At 41.0% G+C, this 21,120-nt stretch overlaps 1 protein-coding gene across 2 annotated transcripts in view; it reads left to right on the top strand.

Moving 5' to 3' along the window:
- RNF8 (ring finger protein 8) overlaps positions 1-21,120 on the top strand; it is a 47,466-nt gene continuing 26,346 nt past the window's right edge. Inside the window, exons 1-2 of one of the 2 annotated variants that reach the window (XM_073224106.1) lie at positions 1-305; positions 12,862-12,990. In XM_073224106.1, coding sequence (XP_073080207.1) covers positions 195-305; positions 12,862-12,990 — 240 coding nt within the window. In that variant the 5' untranslated portion in view covers positions 1-194. The remainder of the gene's footprint in view (positions 306-12,861; positions 12,991-21,120) is intronic. The other variant, XM_037004484.2, reaches the window with a different exon arrangement.

Here is a 21,120-nt window from a genome sequence, read left to right as displayed (position 1 = left end):
GCGCAGTAGTTCCGGCTTGCAGCCGGGGCCGGGCTGGGCGCGGAGCCGAAGCGCTGGTTCGCATCGATTCCGAACGCGTAGCGATTGCTTCTGTCTGTTGTTTAGGTACGGCGGCGGCAAGGAAACGGAGGGCCTGTGTAAACCCAGGTCGGGGTCTCGCTCTGTGCTAACTGCGACCCAGAGCAGAGCGGGCTATGGGGGAGCCCGGCTCCTGGGCGCCGAGAGACGGCGCCGGTGGCCGGAGCTGGTGCTTGCGGCGGGTGGGGATGGACGCCGAGTGGCTGCTGTTGGCGGATGGAAACGAGGTGAGGGGCAGGGCTGCCCTGGAGGCGAGGGGTTGGGTGTAGGGGCCGCCTCTGCGGCGGAAGGGGTGCCCGGGAGCGCAGAGGCCGAGAGGGGTGCGCAGGGTGGGTCCGGGGAGAAGAGAGGGAAGGGGATTCCGGCGCGACGGTTGGGCGGTCTGGGGTGCAGGCAGGGACTGGTGGGAGAAAAGGGGGCCCTTTGGGAGCGGCCCGGGCCTGCGGGGGGCTGGGCGGGAGTCCGGGTTGAGGGAAGGAGCCGGGTAGAGGGGCCTAGAGGCTGTGAGAACCAGCTGGGGTTTCGAGGCGACTAGGTTGGGGAGCGGGCTGGGACGGCCCCAATTTTGGTCGCCGGGAGCCCTGCGGTGCCCGGCACGCGCGGCAGAGCCGCCCGGACTTGCACCGAGTCACCGACCGCCCTGTTTGAGGTGCAGGAGCCGGCAGCGCTGCCGAGATAGAGTTTATATTGAAAATGATTGCGAGTTTTGGGTCATGTTCCTTAAAATACTCAAACTTTAAAAATGTCTTCCTTTCTAATTATTGAGGGAAATGGACGCTTTTGAATGGGCCCCATTTATCTTGGGAGTCTCCGCACTGCCTAGTGGCAGCCCCTGAGGTGGGCTGGGGGTAGAGATTAAGAAATGCGAGTTTTCCTCTTCAGAGGCTACTTATGTTTTCTAATGAGGTCATAAATGCAAAATTTAAGAAAAAATTTTTAATTGGGAAGATGAGGCACAGTTCCATTTGAGGGCTGCTTGGACTGCAGTGGTGGTTCTAGAGAGAATGATAGAGAAAAGGGGACAGAGAGTGCGGTCAGCTTGGGCAGGAGAGCTGGTTCAGTGACCACCATCTGTGGTCGCTGGAAACCATTTGGTTTTTGGAAATAATTTGTATGAAAGATAAATCTTTTGACTTATGTATGTTTAGATTTTTCCTATAAGCTATATAGTTTCAAGGCCGCCTAAGTATTTATTGGGACGAATAATAATGACTTTTGCCCTCAAAGAATTTACTCACTTGAATGGGGAAAAGTGATTTAATACAGTGAAGTGATCTGAGAACATCCATGCAAGCTGTATGATCAAGTGCCAAGAATATGGGTTGTTTACTACTATCCTAGAGTACTGGTTGGACAGAGAGTCAGGTCCAGGCGTAAATGTTGCTACATTAGGGTGCTTTAAAGGGTTACTTGTATGCTGTGATTTGAAGAACAACAAAAAGACACCTCAGCCCCAAAATCTCTCAACTATCCCCATATTACTGACTAGAAATCCACATTAGACATTCATTCTCTTTTTTTTGAGTGTTTTTTTTTTGTTATCATTAATCTACAATTACATGAAGAACATTATGTTTACTAGGCTCCCCCCATCACCAGGTCCCCCCCATATACCCCTTCACAGTCACTGTCCATCAGCGTAGTAAGATGCTATAAAATCAGTACTTGTCTTCTCTGTGTTGCACAGCCCTCCCCATGCGCCGCCCCCCCCACTATACATGCTAATCGTAATGCCCCCTTTCTTTTTCCCCACCCTTATCCCTCCCTTCCCACCCATCCTCCCAGTCCCTTTCCCTTTGGTAACTATTAGTCCATTCTTGGGTTCTGTGATTGTGCTGCTGTTTTGTCCCTTCAGTTTTTCTTTGTTCTTATACTCCACATATGAGTGAAATCATTTGGTACTTGTCTTTCTCCGCCTGGCTTATTTCACTGAGCATAATACCCTCTAGTTCCATCCATGTTGTTGCAAATGGTAGGATCTGTTTTTTCCTTATGGCTGAGTAATATTCCATTGTGTATATGTACCACATCTTCTTTATTCATTGATCTACTGATGGACACTTAGGTTGCTTCCATTTCTTGGTTATTATAAATAGTGCAGTGATAAACATAGGGGTGCATCTGTCTTTTTCAAACTGGGCTGCTGCATTCTTAGGGTAAATTCCTAGGAGCGGAATTCCTGGGTCAAATGGTATTTCTATTTTGAGCTTTTTGAGGAACCTCCATACTGCTTTCCACAATGGTTGAACTAGTTTACATTCCCACCAGCAGTGTAGGAGGGTTCCCCTTTCTCCACAACCTCACCAGCATTTGTTGTTGTTTGTCTTTTGGATGGAGGTGATCCTTACTGGTGTGAGGTGGTATCTCATTGTGCTTTTAATTTGCGTTTCTCTGATGACTAGCGATGTGGAGCATCTTTTCATGTGTCTGTTGGCCATCTGAATTTCTTCTTTGGAGAACTGTCTGTTCAGCTTCTCTGCCCATTTTTATTTATTTATTTATTTATTTATTTATATTTTGTTACCATTAATTTACAATTACATGAATAACATTATTTTTACTAGGCTCTCCCCTACCGCAAGTCCCCCCCACAAACCCCATTACAGTCACTGTCCATCAGCATAGTAAGATGTAGAATCATTACTGGTCTTCTCTGTGTTGCACAGCCCTCCCCTTTCCCCCACCCCCACATTATACATGCTAATCATAATACCCCCTTTCTTCTTCCCTGCCCTTATCCCTCCCTACCCTCCCATTCTCCCCAGTCTTCCCTTTGGTAACTGTTAGTCCATTCTTAGGTTCTGTGATTCTGTTGCTGTTTTGTTCCTTCACTTTTTCTTTTGTTCTTATACTCCACAGATGAGTGAAATCATTTGGTATTTGTCATTCTCTGCTTGGCTTATTTCACTGAGCATAATACCCTCTAGCTCCATCCATCTTGTTGCAAATGGTAGGATTTGTTTTCTTCTTATGGATGAATAATATTCCATTGTGTATATGTACCACATCTTTATCCATTCATCTACTGATGGACACTTAGGTTGCTTCCATTTCTTGGCTATTGTAAATAGTGCTGTGATAAACATGGGGTGCATCTGTCTTTTTCAAACTGGAGTGCTGCATTCTTAGGGTAAATTCCTGGAAATGGAATTCATGGGTCAAATGGTAAGTCTATTTTGAGCTTTTTGAGGAACCTCATACTGCTTTCCACAATGGTTGAACTAATTTACATTCCCACCAGCAGTGTAGGAGGGTTCCCCTTTCTCCACACCCTTGCCAACATTTGTTGTTGTTTGTCTTTTGGATGGTAGCGATCCTTACCAGTGTGAGGTGATATATCATTGTGGTTTTAATTTGCATTTCTCTGATGACAAGCAATGTGGAGCATCTTTTCATGTGTCTGTTGGCCATTGAATTTCTTCTTTGGAGAACTGTCTGTTCAGCTCCTCTGCCCATTTTTTAATTGGATTATTTGTTTTTTGTTTGTTGAGGGGCATGAGCTCTTTATATATTTTGGATGTCAAGCCTTTATCGGATCTGTCATTTATGAATATATTCTCCCATACTGTAGGGTACTTTTTTGTTCTATTGATGGTATCCTTTGCTGTACAGAAGCTTTTCAGCTTGATATGGTCCCACTTGTTCATTTCTGCTTTTGTTTTCCTTGCCTGGGGAGATATGTTCATGAAGAAGTCGCTAATGTTTATGTCCAAGAGATTTTTACCTATGTTTTTTTCTAAGAGTTTTATGGTTTCATGACTTACATTCAAGTCTTTGATCCATTTTGAATTTACTTTTGTGTATGGGGTTAGACAATGGTCCAGTTTCATTCTCCTACATGTAGCTGTCCAGTTTTGCCAGCACCATCTGTTGAGGAGACTGTCATTTCCCCATTGTATGTTCATGGCTCCTTTATCGAATATTAATTGACCGTATATGTTTGGGTTAATGTCTGGAGTCTCTAATCTGTTCCACTGGTCTGTGGCTCTGTTCTTGTGCCAGTACCAAATTGTCTTGACTACTGTGGCTCTGTAGTAGAGCTTCAAGCTGGGGAGTGAGATTCCCCCCCCCCCGCCACTTTATTCTTCCTTCTCAGGATTGCTTTGGCTATTCAGGGTCTTTGGTGTTTCCATATGAATTTTTGAACTATTTGTTCCAGTTCATTGAAGAATGTTGTCGGTAATTTGATAGGGATTGCATCAAATCTGTATATTGCTTTGGGCGGGATGGCCATTTTGACAGTATTAATTCTTCCTAGCCAAGAGCATGGGATGAGTTTCCATTTGTTAGTGTCCTTTTCAATTTCTAAGAGTGTGTTATAGTTTTCAGGGTATAGGTCTTTCACTTCTTTGGTTAGGTTTATTCCTAGGTATTTTATTCTTTTCGATGCAATTGTGAATGGAATTGTTTTCCTGATTCCTCTTTCTATTGGTTAATTGTTAGTGTATAGGAAAGCCACAGATTTTTGTGTGTTAATTTTGTATCCTGCAACTTTGCTGTATTCCGATATCAGTTCTAGTAGTTTTGGATTAGAGTCTTTAGAGTTTTTTATGTACAATATCATGTCATCTGCAAATAGTGACAGTTTAACTTCTTCTTTACCAATCTGGATACCTTGTATTTCTTTGTTTTGTCTAATTGCTGTGGCTAGGATCTCCAGTACTATGTTAAATAGCAGTGGAGAGAGTGGGCATCCCTGTCTTGTTCCCGATCTCAGAGGAAAAGCTTTCAGCCTCTCGCTGTTCAGTATGATGTTATCTGTGGGTTTATCATATATGGCCTTTATTATGATGAGGTGGTTGCCCTCTATACCCATTTTGCTGAGAGTTTTTATCATGAATGGATGTTGAATTTTGTCGAATGCTTTTTCAGCATCTATGGAGATGATCATGTGGTTTTTGTCTTTCTTTTTGTTGATGTGGTGAATGATGTTCATGGATTTTCGAATGTACCATCCTTGCATCCCTAGGATGAATCCCACTTGGTCATGGTGTATGATCCTTTTGATGTACTTTTGAATTCGGTTTGCTAATATTTTGTTGAGTATTTTTGCATCTACGTTCATCAGGGATATTGGTCTGTAATTTTCTTTTTTGGTGGGGTCTTTGCCTGGTTTTGGTATTAGGGTGATGTTGGCTTCATAGAATGGGTTTGGGAGTATTCCCTCCTCTTCTATTTTTTGGAAAACTTTAAGGAGAATGGGTATTATGTCTTCTCTGTATGTCTGACAAAATTCCAAGGTAAATCCATTTGGCCCAGGGGTTTTGTTCCTAGGTAGTTTTTTGATTACCGCTTCAATATCTTTGCTGGTAATTGATTTGTTTAGATTTTGTGTTTCTTCCTTGGTCAGTCTTGGAAGGTTGTATTTTTCTAAGAAGCCCATTTCTTCTAGGTTTTCCAGCTTGTTAACATATAGGTTTTCATAGTATTCTCTAATAATTCTTTGTATTTCTATGCGGTCTGTTGTGATCTTTCCATTCTCGTTTCTGATTCTGTTGATGTGTGTTGATTCTTTTTCTCTTAATAAGTCTGGCTAGAGGCTGATCTATTTTGTTTATTTTCTCAAAGAACAAGCTCTTGGTTTCATTGATTTTTTTCTATTGTTATATTCTTCTCAATTTTACTGATTTGTTCTCTGATCTTTATTATGTCTCTCCTTCTGCTGACTTTAGGCCTCATTTGTTCTTCTTTTTCCCATTTTGATAATTATGACGTTAGACTATTCATTTGGGATTGTTCTTCCTTCTTTAAACAGGCCTGGGTTGCTATATACTTTCTCTTAAGACTGCTTTTTCTGCATCCCACAGAAGTTGGGGCTTTGTGTTGTTGTTGTCATTTGTTTCCATATATTGCTTGATCTCTATTTTAATTTGGTCGTTGATCTGGTGATTTTTTAGGAGCATGTTGTTAAGCCTCCATGTGTATGTGGGCCTTTTTGCTTTCTTCGTACAATTTAGTTCTAGTTTTATTCCTTTGTGGTCTGAAAAGTTGGTTGGTAGAATTTCAGTCTTTTGGAATTTACTGCGGCTCTTTTTGTGGCCTCGTATTTGGTCTATTCTGGAGAATGTTCCATGTGCACTTGAGAAGAATGTGTATCCTGTTGCTTTTGGGTGTAGAGTTCTGTAGATGTCTGTCAGGTCCATCTGTTCTAGTATGTTGTTCAGTGCCTCTGTGTCCTTACTTATTTTCTGTCTGGTGGATCTATCCTTTGGAGTGAGTGGTGTGTTGAAGTCTCCTAAAATGAAGTCTCCTAAAATGACTGCATTGCATTCTATTTCCTCCTTTAGTTCTGTTAGTATTTGTTTCACACATGCTGGTGCTCCTGTGTTGGGTGCATATATATTTAGAATGGTTATATCCTCTTGTTGGACTGACCCCTTTATCATTATGTAATGTCCTTCTTTATTTCTTGTTACTTTCTTTGTTTTGAAGTCTGTTTTGTCTGATACTAGTACTGCAACACCTGCCTTTTTCTCCCTGTTGTTTGCATGGAATATCTTTTTCCATCCCTTGACTTTTAGTCTGTGCATGTCTTTGGGTTTGAGGTGGGTCTCTTGTAAGCAGCATATAGATGGGTCTTGCTTTTTTATCCATTCTAGTACTCTGTGTCTTTTGATTGGTGCATTCAGTCCATTTACATTAGGGTGATTATTGAAAGATATGTACTTATTGCCATTGCAGGCTTTAGGTTCGTGGTTACCAAAGGTTCTAGGTTAGCTTCTTTAGTATCTTACTGCCTAACTTAACTCGCTTGTTGAGCTATTATAGACACTGTCTGGTGATTCTTTATTTCTCTCCCTTCTTATTCCTCCTCCTCCATTTTTTATATGTTGGTTGTTTTATTCTGTACTCTTTTGTGTCTCCTTTAACTGCTTTTGTGGGTAGTTAATTTTATTTTTTGCCATTAGTTAGTATTTGGTTGGTCTGCTTTCTTTGCTGTGATTTAATTTTCTCTGGTGACATCTGTTTAGCCTTAGGAGTGCTCCCATCTAGAGCAGTCCCTCTAAAATACCCTGTAGAGGTGGTTTGTGGGAGGGAAATTCCCTCAACTTTTGCTTGTCTGGGAATTGTTTAATCCCTCCTTCATATTTAAATGATAATCGTGCTGGATACAGTATTCTTGGTTCAAGGCACTTCTGTTTCATTGCATTAAATATATCATGCCATTCTCTTGTGGCCTGTAAGGTTTCTGTTGAGAAATCTGATGATAGCCTGATGGGTTTTCCTTTGTTGGTGACCTTTTTCCTCTCTCTAGCTGCCTTTGAAACTGTCCTTGTCCTTGATCTTTGCCATTTTAATTGTTATGTGTCTTGGTGTTGTCCTCCTTGGGTTCCTTCTGTTGGGAGTTCTGTGTACTTATGTGGTCTGAACGATTATTTCCTCCCCCAGTTTGGGGAAGTTTTCAGCCATTATTTCTTCAAAGACATTTTCTATCCCTTTTTCTCTCACTTCTTCTTCTGGTACCCCTATAATGTGAATATTGTTCCTTTAAGATTGGTCACACAGTTCTCTTAATATTGTTTCATTCCTGGAGATCATTTCATCTTTCTCTGCGTCAGCTTCTATGCGTTCCTGTTCTGTGGTTTCTATTCTATCAATGGCCTCTTGCATCTTATCCATTCTGCTTATAAATCCTTCCAGAGATTGTTTCATTTCTGTAATCTCCCTCCGGACTTCATCCCTTAGCTCTTGCATATTTCTCTGCAGCTCCATCAGCATGGTTATGATCTTTATTTTGAATTCTTTTTCAGGGAGATTGGTTAGGTCTATCTCCCCAGATTCCTTCTCAGGGGACAATGTCTGGGTTAGTCTGGTCTGTATCAAATTCTTCTGCCTTTTCATGGCAATAGGGGTAGTTGTGGGGAGCTGGTGCATGTGTTGGCTGGGAGAACGTCCCTTCTTGCTGGTTTGTGGCCTTCCTCTCTGAAGAGAATGGTGACCTCTAGCGGCTTGTGCTGGGCAGCTGCACGCAGATGGGGTCTCTGATTCTTGCCCGGCCACTGTGGGGTTAAGCTCCGCTGTTTCTGTGGGCGGAGCCTGCCTCAGGCTGCTTCTCCAATATGGTGGAGTGGTGTCAGAGGGGAAACGGGTGGGAGGCTGTTTATCTCCGTGAGGGGCCTCCAAGCTGTACTGCCGCCCAGGGGGTTTGGGTGCCCAGAGTTCCCCGGGATTCCCAGCTGCTGGGCTAAGTGTCCCGGGACGCTTCCATCCAGCTGTGGGGTCCCTGTCCCTTTAAGTCTTTCAAAAAGCGCTCGCTTTTCTTTGTCCCGAAGCGCTGGCTGCAGGGACCTGCTCGCAGGTTTTACTGTCCTGTTTCCCTAGTATCCAGCACCCCACGCACTGTGTGTCTGCGCTCTGGTGCGGATGGCTAGGGCTGGGTGTTTAGCAGTCCTGGGCTCCCTCTCCCTCCCCGCTCTGACTCCTCTCATCCCGCTGGGAGCTGGGGTGAGAGGTGCTCAGGTCCCGCCAGGCTGCGGCTTGTATCTTACCTGCTTCGGGAGGCTCTGGGTTCTCGCAGGTGTAGATGTTGCCTGGCTGTTGTCCTGTATCTTCTGGTCTCTCTTTTAGGAATAGTTGTATTTGTTGTATTTTCAAAAATATATACAGTTTTGGGAGGAGATTTCCTCTGCTCTACTCACACCACCATCTTGGCTCTGCCCTCCCCTGGGCATTCCTTCTTTTAGCTTGAGCATTGACCTTTCCCTGCATGGCCTTTTCCAAAAGCGTATACCTTTGGGAAGATTAACATATGAAAATAGAATCTAGTAATATGTGAATAATACATAAATTATAATATTCATAATAATATGAGTAATAGTAACTATATTTCATATAGAGTTTGGACTTTTACATACATTACTTAATCTGAGCCCTGCACATGTACCACACTCTCATGCACAACTCTGTAAGGTACTTAGTGGTCAGGTATTAACTTAATTCTGATTTAATTGCTCTGAATTAATTCATTACTTCTGAATAGGTTGGTAGCACTGGTGGGGTGGGGTGGGGGCAGAAAGAATTCAGCTCTTGTAGCAAGAGGACTATAAAGTACTTACTCACATATTTTAAACTACTGGTTAATTTGTGTGGGGATACCTCTATGGGGGGAGACCTATACATACCAGAGAGAATAATGGAGACAATGGCAAGACTGTCTTGCCTTGGAGGCCTCTGTAGAGGAGAGGCCTATGAGGTCTGGCCATCTGCAAGGTCGGGTCTTAAGAAGTAGTTGGAGCATAGCTTGCAGTGTGGACGAAGAGAGGTCTGCATCAAGGCAAAAGATGAAGTCTTTCTTATTGTAGAGGTTTCCTAGCTGTAGCACAAGCTGGTGTGCACAAGATTTTAGGAGGTGTGCTAAATATTTAGTTATAACAGCAGAGTAAGGTCAGTTTCCTGCCTTCCCAGTTTCCCTCAAAGTCTCAGATGTCTGAGGTAAAGCAATAAAAAAGGTTCCTCTCATTTCAATGAAGGGAGTTCTGTAGTAAATTGTCTGCCTACATGCATGTATTTAAGCATAAACCAATCCAGAGCACTTGGTAGAAAAACAAATTAGAGATTTATTGCAAATTAGCTAGTTCCCAGGCCCTGTAAGTAGCTAGAGCTTTGGGAAAACCATAGTACCTTCATTTTTCCTTTTCTTTTCTCATATTTGGTTTTCATGAAGCTTTCTGCCCTAAGAGGTTGGAAAAAGGGAAAGAGTGGTTCTAGAGTATTTGTTGATCATCTGGGAAACAGCAGGAGTGGAGTCATGGGATAGCATCAGAGGAGGTGGGGTAAGGACTAGATGATCTTGTAGACCAGTAATGTCAGTAAGCTCAAAGGCTTGCAAAACTGTGGAGTAGAATCAGCCTTCACCATATGGGCTGGTGGTTTGTTGGCCCTCAGTTTCCATGGGAAATTAGTTTTATGTTAAAAATGATGCTGGGATATCCAGATAAGCTCACTGCAGACTCCTTAGCCATGGTGACCAAGGTAAATTCTAGGACCAGACAAAGGGAAGGATGAAAGAGAGTGGTTGCTTCCTTTTCTGGATTGAGAATTCAAAGCAATTTCAGAAAAAGGCATTCATCTCCCTTTTCTGTAGTATTTTCACAACAGCAATCCAGCTATCTCCCCTCAAGTACTAAAATGAAATACGGAATACTTCCTTCATTAGAAATAAAGCTACCTAAGTTCTTACAGGATGTAGATGATACATAAATCCTTAAAAATCCTAATTTTAAAGGGCATAAGTTTGATTCAGTGGAACTTCTATAATTAATGGGATTTCTGGCAAACTGTCAAACAACTGAAAAACCAGACTTGGTTTTGGTGGAGGTGGACACCACAACATTTTAAAGGGGAAGAAGTCCAACTGTAAGAGTTCCTGGCTGCTGCTGCATGATTTACAGTGGTAGTAACCCACTTTCCAACTTCTGACCTAAAAAACACCCATCCTAGAATCTGGGAGGATTCATAGGAAGATCTCTTTATTCTTCCATTTCTTCACAAATATTTACGAAGCCTTATGCCAGGTACAGAAATACAGCGGTACAAAGATAAAGTCAAGTCCCTGCTTACAAAATATATTGGTTAGGGGGAAACAAAAATAAACAACTAAAACATATTATTTTGGCTTGTGACAAGTGCATGCTACTAACAAGAAGGAATGTAATGGATGTGGGAGCGAGTAGGCAGCAAGGAGGACTCTGAGGAGCTGACACTTGACCGATGAGTAGAGTGTACCAAGCAGAGGGAAAAAAACCCTCGGGTAGCTCTGAGTGTTTCTGACTGTGGTATGAGATAAGACTAAAGAGGTGAGGGGGTTAGGACTTTCAGGTCTTCACAGGCTGTGGAAGGAAGTTTAGATCATTAGAGAATTTTGGAAAGAAGAGAAGTGGTTTGATTCAAAATGTTTACCACTCAATCTGCTAGGTGAAGAATGAAGTTTAGGGGGGCTAGCACAGAAGCAAAAACAGCCTAACCAGAGGAAGTCAGGCTGTTTGGACTTAAGTGGTAGCCAATAGGGGTAGAGAGAAGCAAACAGATTTAGGACATATTTGAATTATAGCCAATAGAATTTGCTGATGATTTGAATGTAGGGAGGCAGGACAGAGAAGAATCTAAGATGGCTTCTAGGTTTGGGGCCAAGCAGTTGGTTAGATGGTAGTATCAGTTATTGAGATGAGAGTTTTGGGGGAGGAATAGATTGGGGCAAGGCAAGTCATGGTGTCTTTAAGAGACAGGCATGATTCTGCAAGATTTTCAAAAGCAAAGAGAACAATTTTTAGAAAGCCACATACCATTTTGCTTAAGGTTTTCAGCTAAGGTTACATTATAGGTCATTAAAGAGGTGGCTTGTGCAATAAGGTAAGCAGAGTATTCTAAGATCTGGATCTCAGAAGAATTTCATTTCCTTCCATGATAGGATTATTATGAACTAGATTGGTCCATCAGGAAAGTATGATAGGTATAAACTGGGGCTTCTTTGCAACCTTTTCTGGAGCCTCTCATGCTGTCCTTATGGATAAAATGGAAAGTAGAGGCTTGATTGAACTACAACTAGTTAAAGGTGTACCCAGATTGTGTGGGAGGATGTTTACTAGGCTTTTCTGAGATCTTTGCTTTTGGCTACATCCTGTTTATCTATTTTTATCTGTGTCTTAAATGAAGGTATAGAAGGCATTCTATGAATTTGGTGGGTAACTCAAAGCTGGAAGGGATATTGAGTATGTCTGATGGCAGATAAAAAATTCAGAAAGGTCTTGACAAGCTCATGTGATAGGCTGAAGTAACAAGGTGAAATTTAAGAGGAATCAATGTAAGGTCCTGCACTTGAATGCAAATTTACCAACTAGTCAAGTATAGGACAGAAGAGACATGACTTAGCAGAGCAATTTTTGGGGGAGGGTTAGACCAAGAAATTTAATCATTCCTAAGCCTGATACATTGACAGTGTGATAGATCTGCTGTGAAAGTTAATGCAATTTGAATGCTCCAGTGCTATTATCTAGAACTGGGAAAATGATACTTACATTAGACTAGGTAATAAAAATTAAGTTTATTTTTCTTAATATGGCATCTATGAATAAAAATAAACTAGTAGTCTCTTCACAGAGCCATTAGGATGGGAAAAAAGACTCAAATCTGGGCCTTGGAAGTTAGGTTGAAGTAAGCGGAAACATAGGGCAAAGAAAAGAGAAGGCTAGGTAGATAGTTTTTAGCTGTCATGTCAAAGGGGGATTGGAGATTTTTTGACGGTGTCCAGAGCAGAGCCAGGGCAAATGGGTGGAATTTATAGACCATCCCTTTTGGTTTTTATGGAGGCCTCATTATGTAGGCATGATTGATTAAGTCATTGACCATTGTTTCAATTTAACTTCCAGCTTCTCTCCCATCCCAGGAGGGTGAGGGGTGGGACTGAAAGTTCCAGCCGTCCAAGTCAGAGCCTTTAAAAATTGGAGGTCTTGTATAGAGGCTGTAGTTTTTGGCAGTGTTTAAGACTAGTTGATGGGGCTGTGTATAAAAAACTCCTCTCATCTGTAGATTTTTCAGGGTCCTAACCCTGACATTCTACAATTAACTCCATTCTCCTGTCTCTTCTTATCACGATTCTTGCATTTTTCCACCTGGTGGCTCCCTTGGCAGCTGGAGGAGGAAATAGCCATAGCTGTTCGGTTTTCATGGGAATTGGGTTTCTTAAGTTAGGACACGTGTATAGTGCTGGTTGACAAGATTGTAAAGGGACCTCCCTTTTCAGCACAGTGGCTGATTATGTCTCTTACATTGTTATTGTCTCCCTAGGTGACTGTGGGGCGTGGATTTGGTGTCACATATCACCTGACATCAAAAACCTGCCCTCTGATGATTTCCCGAAACCATTGTGTTTTGAAGCAGAATGCTGAGGGCCAGTGGACAATTATGGACAACAAGGTATAGGAATCTACAGAAACCTAATGACTTTAATTGAATTTTTGTTTGTTATTAAATTACCTTTTTTTACATAAGTAATACACAATACAAAATTAAAAGGTTCAAAGTCTGTCTTTTCTCCTTTCCATCCAGTTGTCTTCCCCAGACACAACCACTTTTGTTTGCTGCCAGAGATTAGATTATGCCAAAATAATTTCTAATGACTTGAAGTTAGTTGCTTTGAAGGGAACACCTGGATTGGGGCAGTAGGTCCTGTTCCAGAAACTAGATTAAGTTATTGGAGGATTTGGCCCTTTTTGAGTGGAAGGTCCAGAGACCTTGGGAATCTGATGAAGATTCTGAAGTACACCTGTGGTTCAGGGCACAAAGAGGAGGGAGGAGCTGAGCTATCTGCACTTAGCACCTTCCCTTCCCCACTCCTTTCAATCAGAGCAAACACTCTCTACTTTCTTAACCTGTTTTCTGTATTGGTGTTCTGAGGAAGATTTCCCTTAAATAATGAGTTTTTCTGCTGAAAATCACTGGTCTACTGTGAATACTAAGGAAGGTGAAATAGTGTGTAGAGCTCAGCAATTACGAAGTACTTAAAGCACAGATATACAAGTATCCAGGAACATGGTGGAAATAGGGACTGTGAAGTCAGAGAAATCCTGATGTAGACAGTTAAGGATTAGGAAGTATGAAATATCTTTAGACACCCTTTTACACTACTCTGGTTGCAAGATTTTTAAGATACCTGTTAGGAGAAGAGTATTAAAATGGTTCTGAGACCAATTCTGAAGAGAGTGGGTATTTACCACCACACCACCCACTAGGTGTTCTGCAGTGCTACTCAATTCTGATAGCATCCGATTCTATAGGTAAGGAGTCCGTCCCACAAGACCACCTTCCATTTCAGACTCCAGTCACCAGTTCAGGTTAACATCTATGCTTCTGACCAGCTGGCTGTAAATCAGATTTCCCCATGAACTCCTCCCCTTTTGGATTTGGTTAATTAGCTAAAGGGACTCACAGAACTCAGGGAAACATTTACTTTCGTTTACAAGTGTATTATAAAGGATATAAGGGCTACAAGATGTACATCAAGATGGGAGAGATGTGTAAGGTAAGGTATGTGGGAAGGGGTGCCAAGCTTCCATGCCCTGTCTAGGCAGGCTGTTTTCCCAGTGCTTCCATGTTTTCAGCAACCTGGAAGCTCTCCAACCAGCCCTTTTGGTTTTTATGGAGGCTTTATTACATAGGCATGATCGATTAACTAATTGGCCATTGTTTCAATTTAAGTTCCAGCTTCTCTTTGGTCCTAGGAGGTTCAGGGATGGGACTGAAAATTCCAACCATCCAATCACAGGGTTGATTCTGGCAGCCAGCCCCCATCCTTAGGTGACCTAGGATTCCAAAAGTCACCTCATTAGTATATAGGACACCTTTATCTGTCTCATCACTTGAGGAATTCCAAAGGCTTTAGAAGCTCTGTGCTAGAAACAGGTGAATCCCAAATATATATTTTTTATTATAACTCGCAATATCATAGGTATCCTGCAGGCCTGCCCAGCAGCCTCGTTTTGCATGCATAAACCTGCTAGGTTTAAGCTGTTGAAGAAAGTACCTTCCTGCACTAGGATTATATTGAGTTGGCACTGTGTTGAAGAAGGTATAAATGCTTAAGTAATTGGTTCAGTACTCTTGGCAAGGCATTACCAGCAGGATAGAAATTGATATTGAAAGGGAGACCTTAGAGATGATCTGATTGAACCCTTTCTGGAGACAGATGAATCTGAGGCTCAGAGAGATAAACTGACTTGCCCTAGGCCTTCTGCATGACACTGAGTGAGTGAATGAGCCAGGGCTCAACCTCAAATAAGTCCCTCTACTGTGTCCTGTTGTCGAATACCAGTAAAAAACACAAGCAATTTGCTGTATAGGTATCTCCTGCTTTTTGAAGTTTGCTTTGCACTAAATTTTTTTGAAAGACTTACATTAGTGGCTGTTTTTGCTAGCCAAAAGAAATTCGAAGAAGATTTTTTTTTTTTTAATGAAGAACAAGGAAAAGTGAAAATAGCATTCAGAATTTGTTTTGCAGTGAGCTATTTTAGAGACCGTGCACACCCTGAGTGGCGAGTGGTACCAGAGCTCCTTCCCTGGGAACTACACTCAGCAGCGCAGCATCAAGCTGCTGTAGCTTTGAGCTCTGCAAGCATCTGTGCTTTATCTAGATGTATTTTGTGCATCCATTAGCAAGATGTGTTCTAAGGTACCAGAAAAGCCTAAGAGAGGTTATTTTTTGGGAACACACAAAATTTTCTGGTCTGGGAACCCAGAAATTTTCCCATATAAATTAATGGTAATTGCTTCGTCACTTTATGCCATTTTAGCTTAATGAAAGATTTCATAGGAATGCTCTACTTTCAAATGGCAGGGGAAACCTGTACTGGCTGCATTATTTTAAAAATTAATTATGCATATTTAAGACATAGCTGGATTTAAAGCTCTTGCAATAGTTTATACTAACCACCTTAAGAAAAGGTGTTTCCTCATCAGAGTTGGCTATCTGAGAAATGACGTTGCAGTATTATAGATTGGTACTTTCTGCTGCTGCTTTCCTTGATTGTGTACAGTGTGGAATAGCACATTTTGAGAAGTTGGGAAGCCACCAGACTGATTTCAGTGTTCCTTAAATGTCAGCCTCAGACGCTTAGGCAGCCTGTGCCAGCAATAGATCGTGACTATGCTCCCAGGCCCCTCTCCAGTGTTTGCTGTGTACCCTTTCTCCTACTGCTGTTGTTACTGTGAGACTCCTTTCTCAGGTCTCAGATAATATAAAGGAAAGGCAGGCTCCTGATTCTTCCAAGTCTCTCTTAGCTTTGAATCAGTCTGTGAGGTAACTCTGGTCTTTGTGAGAAGTTATGCCTGGAGTGTTTTGATGGAGCAACTATTCTTTCAGGTAAAAGCCCTCCCCTGCTTTTTTTCCCTTAACAGTTGCTACTTTTCCTTGTGGCTTCTTTTTGGCATAATGCCTTGGCAGCCCTCTTCTCCTGATGAAGGATTTGAATTTCACGTGCAGGGTATTATTGTTATAGTCATATTTGAAGTCATTTGCCAAGTCTTTTCAAGAGGTAGATATTTCTAATAATTCAAAACTCAGAATTACATTCTCTCCTCATAAAATGGTCTCATATATAGTAGCCAGAAAATGAAAGCTTAAGTACAGATATAAAAATTGCAACAAATGCAATTTTGGTTTAAAAAAACAACCACCTTGAAGGATTGCCAACTGCACACAAAATAGGAGGACGATTGTAGTCGTGTTAGATTTCAGTTGAGAAACTCTTTAGATAATTCATCCTATGTAACGATACCCAGGCTCTTTCAGAAAATCAGTTGTTTCAAAATCACAGTTTCAAAGCCTTGGTGGTTTGTTCTTCTGCAATCCTAGAGGCTTAGGCATGTTGTTTGGGCTTTTCTGATTCTCTCATCATCTTGCTCTTCACTGGCTGCCTGGTGATTCCTGCCTTTGTCTTTCTGGGGCTCTGACCTTTAAAAGTCTCTGGTGAGTTATGTTCTGTGAACAAACCTTGCTGCTTGGGATAGTTCAGCTTCTGGTCTTCTAGCAGCTAAAGCAGTGGTTCTCAACCTGTTTTTGCCCTTACTTGTTGCCTTCACCTGGGGTACTTCAAAAAATTACAGAGGGTATCATATTAAAATTAACAACTTCCTTTCATCAAATGACACATTAAAAGATTGAAAGGCAAGCCCAGATTAGAAGATAATTGCTACACATAACCGATGAAGGACTTATACTTGCGTGTACAGGGATACCTAGTTTATTGAGCATTGAACTTTGCAAAGCACTTTGCAGATACTGTTTTGTTTTTTTTTACAAATTGAAGGTTTGTGGCAACCCTGCATTGAGCAAATCTGTTGGTGCCATTTTTCCAATAGCATTTGGTTATTACTTGATGTCTCTGTGTCCCATTGTGGTAATTCTTATTTAAAACTTTTAATACTGTATTGTTATAGTGATTTGAGATCAGTGATTATGACTCACTGAAAGCTCAGATGTTAGCATTTTTTAGCAACAAAATATTTTTAAATTAAGGTATGTACATTTTTTAAAATAAATGATACAATAGCAAAGTTAATAGACTGTAGTGTAGACATAACTTTTATATGCACTAGGAAGCCAAAAAATTCATTTGACTTGCTTTACTGCTGTGTTTGGGTTATTGCAGTGGTTTGGAAACAAACCCACAGTATCCCCAAGGCATGCCTGTCTACAGAACTCCAAATCAATAAGAAAAAAGAGAAACCAGTTTTAAAAGTGGGCAAGAGCCAGGCACTCCACAAAAGATGTTCAATATCCATGAAAAGTTGTTCAGCCTCATTAATGATCAGAGAAATACAAATTAAAACCATGATGGAATGCCACCACATACTCATCAGAGGGGCTAAGATCAACTGTGCAGTTATTAGCAAGGATATGGAGCAAGCAGTCTTTTGATAGAATTGTAAATTGGCACTATTAACTATTTTGGAATATTATTCAGCATTATTTATTAAAGTTGCACATATATATACTCATGACAATATATTTACTCCTAGAGAAACAACCCAAATATCCACCAACTATAGAATGGCTAAACTGTAGACTATGCTTATAATGAAGCACTGTACTGTAATGATTATGAATAAATTACTACTGTATCTAATAACATGGATAAATTTCACAAACCTAATACTGAGTGAAAAAAGGCAGATACAAAGAATATATATTACGTGATACTCTTTATTAATGTTCAAAACCAGGCAAAACTAATGTGTGATGTTACACCAGGCTAATAGTCACCTTATGGAGGGGGAAGGGCTCAGTGACTAGAAGGAAGCACAGGGGAGTGTCTGGGATGCTGATAATGTGTCTTTGTTGATTTTTTGTAAACCTTGTGGTAGTTACATTGAAATGTTCACTTGGTGATTGTTCATCTAGTTGTACATTTATGATTTGTGCACTTTCGTGTTATGTTTTAGTAAAGAATATTTTAAAATATTGACTGATACACACCTGTTAGAATTGCTAAAATAAAATAATACCAAGTAATGGTGAGCATGCAGACTAACTGGAACTCTTAAACATTGCAGGTGAGAATACAAAACAGTACCACCACTTTGAAAAACAGTTTGGCAGTTTCTTACAGTTAAATATACACTTATGCAGTGATCCTGTTTCTCAATATTTACCCTACAGAAACTTGAATGTGAATGTTTGTAGTGGCTTTATTTATAATCACCAGAAACTTAAAAAACAACTAAGGGGGATGGATAAACCAGGATAAGCCAGAATACCAAACCATACCAATACCACTCAGCAATAAAAATACCGAACTACTGTTAATGCAATGAAATGGACAGATTTCAAAGTCATTAAGCTAAGTGAAAGAAGCCTGACTCAAAAGGGTACATATATTGTTTATACAACATTCTGGAAAAGGCAAACCTGTGTAGGGCAGAGAACAGATGAGTAGTTGTCTGGGAATGAGGGAAGGGTTGATTTCAAGGGGGCACACTGTTTTCATACAGTTACACACTGTATGTGTTTGTATATGAATCTGACTTTAAATAAGAGTCCTGATGCTTAGACTCCATATCAGACCAATTAACTCAGTCCGAGGGTAAGATTCAGACACTCCTTGTTTTAAACATTTCCAGGTGATTTCACTGTATAGTCAGGGTTGAGAACCACTGAGCTATATAAATCATCTGGAAAACTGCAAGAAAACATTGCTTTTTTGGTTTTAGGTTTCCAGTGTCTTCAATAACTAATTAAAAACAATGGACAGAGTTTGAGCATCAGGTGAAATAGTATTTAAGAGGATGCGGGCTGTCTCAATTTGCCCCATTGGTGACTGAGTGAACTTGGGCAGGCTTTCTTTGGTTATCACTTTGTTGCTGCTGGTATTGTTCATACTGATGATTATGAAAACCAGCATGAAGAAAGTTGTGAACAGAGTCTGATTTATTTAAATCATTGTATTTGAGATCATATCCTGAGCCTACTTGATTGTTCTTACATAGCCATGGTATTTTCATCCTTGTCTAGTCACCTTGTGAAAACCTGACTTGGGGCTATGGTCCAAATTACACCACTAGGTGTCACCAAGGAGTGGTGAATGGGTGAACATAAAGGGATCCAAGGATAAGATGTGATGGGAAAATTTTGAGAGCTAATTTTCCAGACCTAAGGGCTCTGAAGGAAGCGGGTTAATGCAGAGGAGCTAGTGGAGGGCTGCAGTATGTCTTGAAAATTTGCCTCTGCTTTTTAGGGATTCCTCATTCTCTCAAATCTTGGGCTGCTTCTGTAACCCCTAACATTATCTTTGCCTTTGAGATTTTTCTTAAATGTCTATACCTTGACATTAGGAAATTAACTCCTGTGTAACATTATTTTCCCTGAGACCTTTTTCCTATGCATAATCTAAAATTGACTATTCTGCTGTAAAATTGTCCTCAAATAGATTCTTCTGGCCTCCATCCCCTCTTTTGTTATTTTTCTACCTGTTGTTTTAGAACTAGGCAGAACTGATCACTCTCCATAATTTCTCAGGCTGAATATGAATAGAAAGGTTGGGAGAAGGTTGGCCACATAAGCCAGGTTGGGCCCAAGGCAGTGAGATTGGCCCAAGCCAGTCTTCATGTATGTATTTGTTCTTGTCTTCTTCCCCTCCCTCTCCCCTCACAGATAATATAAAACCAGAAACAAGGGCTTAATACCAAGTCAAAGCTGAGGTCCAGTCTCTACTTAGACCTCTTTATCCTCTGCCTAGTGGTCAAGCCACGTCCTTCGTACTTGGGTTGACTGGATATTTTTTCCAGCTGAAAGTAGGTAGCTTATAGTTATCAACATAAACAGAAGTCTTAGTCCCAGTTCACATGTGAGCTTCATCACTGGCCATCCCCCAAAACTAAGTCCTTGATATGAGTTAAAATGCCACTTAGACCACTTTAAACTTTAAATCCTGCCTTTGTTTCATGTCTGTTTTAGAACCCTTCACCCCATTCAGAATCTCTTAGCTAACTCTGCTCTCCATAATATTATTTTGCATTTATAGGCTGTGCTAAATAATCCCACATCTGCTTATATGTGTCCTTTTGTTTTCCTTTTCATAGTTAGCTGCTAAAAGTTGTTTTCATGTCTTCTACTTTTGCACTTGGCATATTTACCTTTAAGATGCTGAGCATAGACAAGAAGTGATTGTTGATAAGTCAGTTGAGCCAGAACATAGTAACAGTAGTGAATGCATATATAATGCTTATCATGTACCAGGCACTTTTCTAATTACAGTACATACGTTAGCTTATTAAATCCACACGAACACCGTGAGGGAGAAACTATCCTTTGTTTTACAGATGTGGTAAGTAGGGCATAGAGAGCTTAAGAAAGTTGCCCGAAGTCACACACCTTTTAAGTGATGGAGCCAGATTAAAACCCAGGCAGTCTGACTCCAGGGTCCATTCACTTAACCCCTATGTTATGATTTAATTTAAGTCATGAAAGTAAGTGTTTATCGAGAAATTATTATATGTGAGTCACTGTGTTTTAAGTGTTTTATGTACATTATCCCATCCATTCCTCATAGGAGTGTTACAAGGCAGTGTACTATCCCTATTTAATAGACAAAACTGAGGAACAGAGAGGTTAGGTAAATTGCCGAAGGCCATGTAACTAAGAGGCCCACTGTGGTGCATTCAGGCTATGAATCCAGGTCCATCTGTGTCCAAGGCTCCAGCTCTTACCAACTATGCTTTGTTGCCTGTGGACCTCTGGTGCTATTAATTGGGTCAGATCCCACCTGTAGTTTGACCCCAGTACAGGGTATTGGTACTCTCTTTTTATGTTTATGTGTACTTGGAAATGCTTTGCTCATTCATGTGTGTGTTCAGGGGCCACATCCAGAAACAGTGCTTGTATGACTTTTTCCTGGCCAGCATACCTTTTGAACTTCATCGTTAGATGCAGCTTCATTCACTAATGGCAGTTTTTCCAGTCTTGGGCCATTGCCCCCAGTTTATATCAATAGGAGCTATTCAATTTCAGTTTCTTTCAATGCATTTACTTGAGTACTTCATCCCCCAGGAATA

The sequence above is a fragment of the Manis javanica genome, chromosome 16 (assembly GCF_040802235.1).
Source record: "Manis javanica isolate MJ-LG chromosome 16, MJ_LKY, whole genome shotgun sequence".
NCBI classification, from domain to species: domain Eukaryota; kingdom Metazoa; phylum Chordata; class Mammalia; order Pholidota; family Manidae; genus Manis; species Manis javanica.
The sequence above is the reverse complement of the archived record's forward strand: the minus strand, read 5'-3'. Positions and strand labels throughout refer to the sequence as shown.